A 9243-nucleotide genomic window follows, 5' to 3' on the forward strand; every position below is an offset into this window, starting at 1 on the left:
CCAACCAGCACATCGGGAGCAATTTGGGGTTCAGTGTCTTGCCCAAAACAAAATATTTAATCTTTTTACCGCTCCGTGCCGTCCAGCATGCAGGTTTTGCCGTTTGCCATTTACTGCTTGCCTGATTCCATGTGAATGCAGCATTAGCGTGCTCTGTTGTTGACAAGATATTTGAGAGACAGTGTTGTATACTAACCATCCAAGAGGTCACGGATTTTATCCATGTAGATTTCAAAGTATGAAACCTGTTAGACAGGAAAATTAAACAAGTATTAGTCTGGTTTAAATAATAATAATAACAACAACACCTACGTAAATCATTTCAAGCTTTGTTTAAGAATAAAACAGGAGACCTTGATGTGGAACTCTAGGTTCTCGTCCATGGCAAAGATGTGGTTGAAGATGTCCTCTGCAATGCGAGGGATGATCCCCATCCCGTGACGGTCATGCAGCTTACCCTGGAACAGTCACACATGGCAATTTACCAGGAAGGAAGATCATTGTATCAATAGGTTACACTAGTATACTGAAGACAAGGCGGTGATCCGAGCACTCAAAAAGTTAAAAATGAGGAGAGGGTGGATAAAAATAGGTGTACTTTATTTATAAAAGTTAAAAGAAGCCTTGGCTAAGTTGGCTTCTTTTAACTTTTATAAATAAAGTACATCTATTTATTTCAGTCCCACTGATCTTTGAAGCTTACTTTGTGCATCTCCATCGAGCACCTGGTTGATTTTCTTTTTGTCGCTAGGTTACAGTCGTATATGTATTCATTATTTCATGATCAAAAATGTTGAAAGAAATGTAGTGTCTATGTGCACTGTCCTTTAAATTGGCCGTATACTAAATCTGAGCTCTTGTTGCCAGCATGGCCTTATTGTGCAAAAAACATAATTGCAAAGTGTGGTTGTGCTTACATAGGCCCCTCCCTAATTTGAAAATTTCTATAACGCTTGAATAGTTTGGTCTTCTGCCCCTGCAAGGGAATTCATGTCTTTATAAACGATTGTAAAACATAGATTGGTTACGTAATCAACAACAGCCAATTAGCTACTACAAACGTTATGCAAAGCTCGGTCAATCAGAGCGGAAGTTAGGTAGGTTACACCGGAAAAAAGAAAATAAGAAAGTGTGACAATAACTATACACCATAATACACATCCCATCCTGTGTGGTCTAATAGCAGATAGACCTCTGCTTGTCGTTTTACAAGTAACAGCCTTGAATCTTTGTGAATGTAGCCAAGTCAAAAGAGACACAGTTACTACATACAGTATAATACATACAGTTGCATAGACATTGGCACAATCTAACTAATCAAAAGCTATCTTGTGCCCACCCTAAATACAGGCATAAACAAATGATTGCAGATGTATAAGTTTCACAATTATGCAGGTGTGAGATAGGGGTTGGCATCCGAGCCGGTTTGGGGCCAAAATATCGACACGGGTCGGTCTCAGTCGGATACATTGGAAATGGATGGACCGGTGTGAACACGTGAGGACCCGACGACCAGCTGTTTATTATTATTATTATGATTATTATTATATTAATCTCTTTAACATTCAGTTTTGAAATGAGACACATGCGTTGTAATTGCGCTCCCAAATCTATATCATCTGTTCTTGCAACACAGAGTTGAGCGCACTACGCCACAGCTGAGGCTCGTCGTCTGTGATTACTCTGGTGGAGACGTGGAGTGGGGGTCTGGAGACCGAGAGACCTACAGTAGTCTGACCGGGTCGGATACATTTGAATAATTCTCTGTTGCGTTTCAGGACTGGGTCCAGTTTGCCTCGGTCCCGTTTCCGGACGGGTCCACTTATCCATGGGTCAGTTTCGGAGTTAGGATACGTGCTACCCTATAGTCTGAGATAGGCCTAAATTAAGAATGAAGCCATGAGTTATGTTTCCTATCTCTGCCATTTATAACACAGGTTCTCAAACTATGGCACGCGAACCACTACAAAAGGCCTTCTCTAGTGATATGCAGACTAAGAGTAATTCTTAGTTCAGAGTAATTTCCAAAATATAGAAGGGAAATATAAAATCTAATCGATTTAAAACATGTAAATGGGATTTCTTGTCAAACTTTTGGTGTGCACCTTTTTGGTGTGAACATTTGTGGTCACAACTAGGGCTGTCACGATCGTGACAGTTTAGTTAACAATTAATTGTCATACAAATAATTGTGAATAACGATTTAATTGTGTAAAAAATGCACAGGGTAGATATGACTGATGTGAAATGACTGCCAATAATCAAAAATAAATAATGTAGGCTACTATTGCCAATATATAACCCATATTTAATAATTGTATACATTTTATATCTATAAGCTGACATTTGACAGTTGCGGCTATTTCCACTATTTTCTGAAAAAGTATAATAATGGTGGTACTTGGAGAGATGGTGTAAAATGTTGGAGAACCGCTGTTTTAGAATAAGATATGACAAACACCTTTCTGTATGAGCTATTTTTGGAAAATCGTGAAAATGTGTGCACATCTTTGAATATATATTCTTTCACAGTGAACGTTTTCAACTCAAATCTTTGCTTCTGGGGGGTCCCCTGGAACAACATATTTTCAAATGGGGGTCCGTGGCCAAATACAGATGATTCTGGGGGTCCTTGACATGTTTGAGCACCAGTGCACCACTGAAACGTTTTTCAGAAAACTGTCAGATATACTATACTATTAGAACAGTACTAGTGGTGAGTGAACTCCGTACCTCCATGGTGTGGGTCTTCCCGGAGGCGGTCTGTCCATATGCAAAGATGGTGCCATTGTATCCACCCAGCACGTCTGTGAGAAATACAACACAAGAAATCAGGAATGTATAATACCAGCTATACACTTGAAGGAAAACACATGATGTTCCCAATGCGATCTACAATGTAATGAAATCTGATGTAAACTACGTACATGAGGACAAAGTGAAAGTGATGACATCATGCAACAAATAATCTTACTATCCTAAACCTCTATTTCTTTCCCATTGACCTGCTGTATATTTTCCCAGAAACGCACGCACGCACGCACGCACGCACGCACGCACGCACGCACGCACGCACGCACACACGCACGCACGCACGCACGCACGCACACACACACAAATTAATACATTTAAGCATTGTATATATTTCGCTGCAGATAATCATACTTACCCCTGACAATCTGCTTGGCACACGTGTTATACACCTGTTCTTGAGTGGTGTTGGTCGGGAATACTCGGTCAAATACATAGTTTTTCCCCTGTTAAATTAACAACAGCAAAAGAAAAAAAAAACAATACATGAATGATGTACCCTGGTTCTCTCTCTCCCTCCCTCTATATATATACTGTATACACACGCACGCACGCACGCACGCACGCACGCACGCACGCACGCACGCACGCACAGTATAGCCTATTCATTTACACAATCACAGATCTACAATAGATTCTAATCAAATTGCAAGATTATTGCTGTCTTGAATACATTAATTTTAAATTTTGACTAATGTCTCTGATTGCATCTTTTGACAGACATGTATAATTTGTTTGTGCCGCTGATTTCACTCACTGTTTTTATTGTATTTATTTTTCACACAGTATGCTATTGTTTTTAAACCAGGCAACACATTGTTCTCTTGATCGCTACTTGCTTGTATTTGAATGCCCTTTCACTGTGAATTTGTCATCAATCTAAGGCTAAGTTATGGGAAGTGATGTCACCCCTGCAAGGCTATCAGTGACTGTGGCGTGGTATCTGATGCTTTGACAGGGAACTGCTCTGAAAGATGGGACTGAGTCATCCTTTATTTGCACGTGCCAAGAGGCCAAGCTTGTGGATGCTTACTGCTCAAAAGCAATGATGATGATGATGAAAAGGAAAAGATTTATGCGGTTTGTCATAGGTATCTTAGCATATAGTATATAGAGTATAAAAATAAGATAAAACAGATTTAGAAAATAAAGGAAGGCTGTATACCTGTATGTGCATCATTTTCATTGCCAACCCTCCCCCCAGGGTCCTTAAAAAACCTGCCTAAGCACCTAGCAGTGGAACAGAAGATGATATCAGCACTGAGCTTCAGAGAAAGCTAGCTCTGCAGTGCACCTGCAAGTCTAGCGATGTCAGAGCTATATTTCACCTCCTGAGTTTGGCACATGCGGGGACCTAAGATGTAGAGTAGAGTTATAGGCTACTGTCGATGGTTGGGGGATGGCCATATTCCCTCACTAGAATGCTGATAAAACAACACATGAGACCAGAACAGGAGACCAGTGTTGATTTTGGCAGCAAATTTAGATTGTAGTTTTAGTCATGGCAATGTCATAGTCTCTTGAATAGTTTGCATTTAGTTTTAGTCACATTTTACTTTTTAGTCACCTGGAATGTCTTAGTGTTAGTCTGTGTTTAGTGTTTAGTCGACTACATCTACAGTTGATTTAGTCGACAAAAATGTATTTTGGCGGACCGTCCTAATGACTGATTTTACACTTGCTGAAAATACCCGATGTGAGCTTGTAGATCTGCTATTTTCAGCGTAAAATTTTCAGTGTAAAATGACTTGTGTTTTTACTTATACTGGATCTGTTGTCCGGCTTCCCTTCCTAACATTTTAGTCTAGTTTGTATTTGTAGATGAAATTGTCAATATATTTAGTCTTAGTTTTAGTCATCATAGCTTAGTTTTCCTCAGTGAAAAAAGGTAGTCGACGAACATTTTTCATCATAGTTTTAGTCGACAAAGCCAACACTGCAGGAGACAATACAGGGCTATGACCTGTACTCTTTTTTAAATGTTTTTTTTGTGGCTTTTGCCTTTATTTTATATTTTTTATGCAGGGACAGACAGTAGGCTGACAGGAAATGGGGAAAGAGATGGGGGGAAGACATGCAGTAAAGGCCGTCGGGATCGGGAGTCACAGTCTGGCACACTGCCAGACTGGATTACCAGCCAAGGTGCCTGGACCACTGAGCCCAGGCCATAACCTGTACTCTTTAGATGTCCAGCAGCCCCCTTGCATGAATCCCCACTGAAATTATGGGCATTAAACATTTGATTATACAATTATGGAGCTTCTTGTAAGATTTCTACGATACACCAATAGATAATTTACTTTTTTTTACTTGACATCCTAGCTGACATTGTCAACCGATTTTGGTCTGAATGGTATATGTGTCCAATGTAACAGAACGTGTGGCATTGCATCTATTAACAGACTTGGCTGGGGATTTAAACATGAAAAGAGAAGAGAGTGTTGTTTTAGGTTGAATCCATTGACAAATTTTAACTCAAGAGTAATAGTACAGGCTACTGTAATCACAAATATCACCATGCTATTCAGCTATTAGATATAAATAAATCATCAGCTGACAATGAAATATTGTTACCAAACGGAATTATCAGTGCACACAGCCACACGTGTAATAGTCATCTCATCTCCGTGAGATAAACACTTACTCAGATTATGAGAGAGAAATGAGAGAGAACCACAGCAAGGATAGGTAGGTAGGCAAAGAAACATAGAGAGAGAGAGAGAGAGAGAGAGAGAGAGAGAGAGAGAGAGAGAGAGAGACCGAGAGACACAGAGAGAGAGAAAGAGAGAGAGAGAGAGAGAGACACAGAGAGAGAGAGAGAGAGAGAGAGAGAGAGAGAGAGAGAGAGAGAGAGAGACACAGATAGAGAGAGAGAGAGAGAGAGAGAGAGAGAGAGAGAGAGAGAGAGAGAGAGAGAGAGAGAGAGAGACACAGAGAGAGACACAGAGAGAGACACAGAGAGAGAGAGAGAAACACAGACAGACAGACAGACAGACAGACAGACAGACAGACAGACAGACAGACAGACAGACAGACAGACAGACAGACAGACAGACAGACAGACAGACAGACAGACAGACAGACAGACAGACAGACAGACAGTAAAGAGACTCAATGAGAGAGACAAGAGGCGAAAATGGGGCAGAGTGAAAGGGGTGGGGTTGAGCAGGACAACAGCAGGGATGTAAATGCAAATGGAAGGAGGGAGCCGGGAGGGAGAGGGAGAGAGACAGACAGCAAGACATGCAGACAGAGTCAGTCAGTCAGAACATGTGTCCAGGAACACAGACAGACAGACAGACAGACAGACAGACAGACAGACAGACAGACAGACAGACAGACAGACAGACAGACAGACAGACAGACAGACAGACAGACAGACAGACAGACAGACAGACAGACAGACAGACAGACAGACAGACAGACAGACAGACAGGAGCTGAGGGAAGAGAAAGCAGGCCAGTGTGTAGGACATGTTGTTGGGAGATTATTGATCATGGCTCTGCAGGTAATTAGAGAGAGCACATTCAGGCATATCCACTGTTAAGAGTTATGAGCAAGAGAGAGAAAGAGAGAATGAGAGACAGACACTCTAGTAGCACAGTCTCCATCTACTGCTATGCTCATTGCTCAATGTCTTGTGGATTATTCTGCAACAAATTCATAATGAATGAATGAATAATGAATCTGATACTTTTATACAAACATTCTCAATACACAAAACTCATTATCACGTGATGTGGTGCTGGGCTAGTATTAGGCAGCCTATATTTACAGGCCTTATCTACATTACATTGCTGTTGTTTGTCATTAAATTTGACAATAATGGTCCATTTGTACACTCTCAAGAGTTAAATTAACACTCTTTTTCAGTGATAGCTATAGGCATCCTAGTGGCTGGTAATACATTGGACTCATCAGGACCACAACAAGGCTTCAAATCATTAGGCTACCTTTTCCCCATCTGGTACCTTCTCTGGCCCCCTTTCTCTCTCTCTCTCTCTCTCTCTCTCTCTCTCTCTCTCTCTCTCTCTCTCTCTCTCCCTCTCCCTCTCCCCCCCCCCCCTCTCTCTCTCTCTCTCTCTCTCTCCCTCCCTCTCTCCCCCCCTCTCTCCCTCCATTGCTCTAGTCTATCTAATAAAGAAGATAGCCTACTGTACTATAATATAGGGATTAAGTGTTTGAATCAGATAATGTTGTTCACTTCACTTTATGTGTACTGTCAACTTGCGTATAAATGTTCCCGGAACTTTCATCAAATCTAAGTTTTTCAAATTGATTCTAAAATGTGCATCCCCACGGCACTGCATGCAACATCATCTAGGACCTTCTAGGTCTAGGCCCTGGAGTCTTCTGGATGGAAATGGATTATATTATATATACAGCTCAGGTTTCTCTTTCCCTTCTGTGCCTAATCTCTGGTAGCCGTTTTCTTATACTAATTCGATCTCCCATTCATTTTGTGCAAGGCACAACTTCAGTTTCAGCCTCTGACTGCAGTGTAACACAAGGAATAAAATACCGATAGAATAGAATAGAATACCGATAGAATAGAATAGAATAGAATAGAATAGAATAGAATAGAATAGAATAGAACAGAACATAACAGAATAGAAAGCTTGGCCCAGGTTACTTAATTAGGGTACCAGAGCAGCAGGTAAATCAGAAATAGAGCCATAAAAACATATATATATTTTTTAATGGTGGAGATCTCATTGCATCAGATCGATATATTGTGCTATAAACAAAGGTTAGGTTTTGTATAAGGGCTAGGGATGTATACCCACAAGACTCTGCCAAAAGGTGTATACTACCTACACAGGCTAAATCTAAACTATAATCTAAGAACAGTCTTAATGAACAATGTAAACAGTAGGCCTGATGCATGTATCTAGGCAGGCAGGCAGGATAGGTTATGAGCTAGAGGCCAGAGCCAGTCAGCTGATGGCTGATGCATCAAGGGCCCTAATGTGCGCATTTCAACATTAAAGGCGTTTTGCTTTTCCGTGGCAGCCGGCAGGCTAAGTTTCTTTATGGTTAATCAAAATAGTAGCCTATTGGGTTTAGATTGTTTCACTGATTGTAATTTTTATTGAGAGGGGAAAAAAGCATAACAAAAACAAAGGCAACAGGAAATGTTAATTTATTAATGAGGTCTGGCCTGTATATGAAAACCAAAGCATCTCCTTTATAGGCTTACCCCAACGTGGACACCGTCATCTCCTAGGAATGTGGGGATAAACTGGTCTCCACGCAGAATCTCCGACTGGTTGAGGGGACGAAAGCGACACAGCACTTTTATGTTGCACTCTGTGGTGGCATCGGCCATTGCGCAATTTCAGTTGGGTCGGATGTCTTGCGGGGGTAAAATTGCCGAGAGGATCAGTCGGACACTCCGCAGGCCTAGTCGACCGTCAAATCAATGAAGTGCTGAGGAGGAGGATGCAAGGATGCTATAGCCTATACGTCCTTTCAGAATGACTTTGGTATATCGGTAACCGATGACAAGGTTAAAAAAATGCTCTAAACGCCACCGCGTATAGGTCAAAAGCTTCAAGCGAAAAGACGTTTGGCGCAGCTGAGCGATTTCTTGTCGCAGAGGCAGGACTGTCAGGCGCTGAAATGTGTCAAAATTTGAGATAAAAATCGCAGAAAGATGGGCTACATAATTGAAATAACGGATTCCATTGTCGCTCGGGTCTCCTGTGAGTCTGTCCTAGCTTAAAACACGTCTTTGTATTATGCTGTCTCCCTTCTTTTGTGAGATGCGCGGCTGTGGTGGTGGTGGTGTGGTTGGTTGGTTGAAGGTGAGGAGAGGAGATGCTGCTGTAGCTTCTGACTGTACCGGTCTGATGTACTAATGGCTTGTTTGGTCGCCAGCTGCGCCCTCTTGCTGTGACTGGGGGAAGGGCGTGGTCTGCATCTAAAACTGTTAAAGTGGTACCCACAATCTCAGCATCCAACAACACAAGAAGCCAAACCCTCCACTCAGCCATGTTATAATTTTTTGAGTGTCTTTATTATTATTATTAATATTAATATTCTTCAGATAGGAGTGTAGAGAGACAGGAAACCAGGGGGAGAGAGAGAGAGAGAGAGAGGTGATAACAAGTAGGCTCCAAGGACAATGGCTTGTGTGCACTAACTGGTTGCTAGAAGGCACCTCCCTCCACTCAACCAAGGCTTGATCGCCATCTGCATGACGAATGTTGGGCCCATGGGACTCCAAAATCCATGTTGAATAACTGAATTACTGGTCTGTGAACATAAAATGAAATAAAAATACAAAATAGTATTTTGTGCATAGCCGTATACCTGTATAGTCCAAAACATAACCAATGGGACTACAGTGAATTCTTTCACCCCCTCTATTTCATTGTCTTGAAACAAATGGTTGGCCCAGTCATTCAGGGAAGGCACTAAATATAATTG

At 41.5% G+C, this 9243-nt stretch overlaps 1 protein-coding gene across 3 annotated transcripts in view; it reads right to left on the reverse strand.

Annotated features, from left to right (window-relative positions):
- The window catches only part of kif5aa (kinesin family member 5A, a), a gene marked incomplete at both ends in the record, with an annotated part of 35404 nt that extends 27264 nt beyond the window's left edge, over positions 1-8140 (reverse strand). For all 3 annotated transcript variants that reach the window (XM_079492225.1, XM_079492224.1, XM_079492226.1), the window contains 5 exons: positions 197-245; positions 354-458; positions 2734-2807; positions 3170-3257; positions 8012-8140. In XM_079492225.1, coding sequence (XP_079348351.1) covers positions 197-245; positions 354-458; positions 2734-2807; positions 3170-3257; positions 8012-8140 — 445 coding nt within the window. The remainder of the gene's footprint in view (positions 1-196; positions 246-353; positions 459-2733; positions 2808-3169; positions 3258-8011) is intronic.
- Between the last annotated feature and the right edge of the window lie 1103 nt (positions 8141-9243).

Source organism: Electrona antarctica (genome assembly GCF_951216825.1).
Source record: "Electrona antarctica genome assembly, chromosome: 2".
NCBI classification, from domain to species: Eukaryota; Metazoa; Chordata; class Actinopteri; order Myctophiformes; family Myctophidae; genus Electrona; species Electrona antarctica.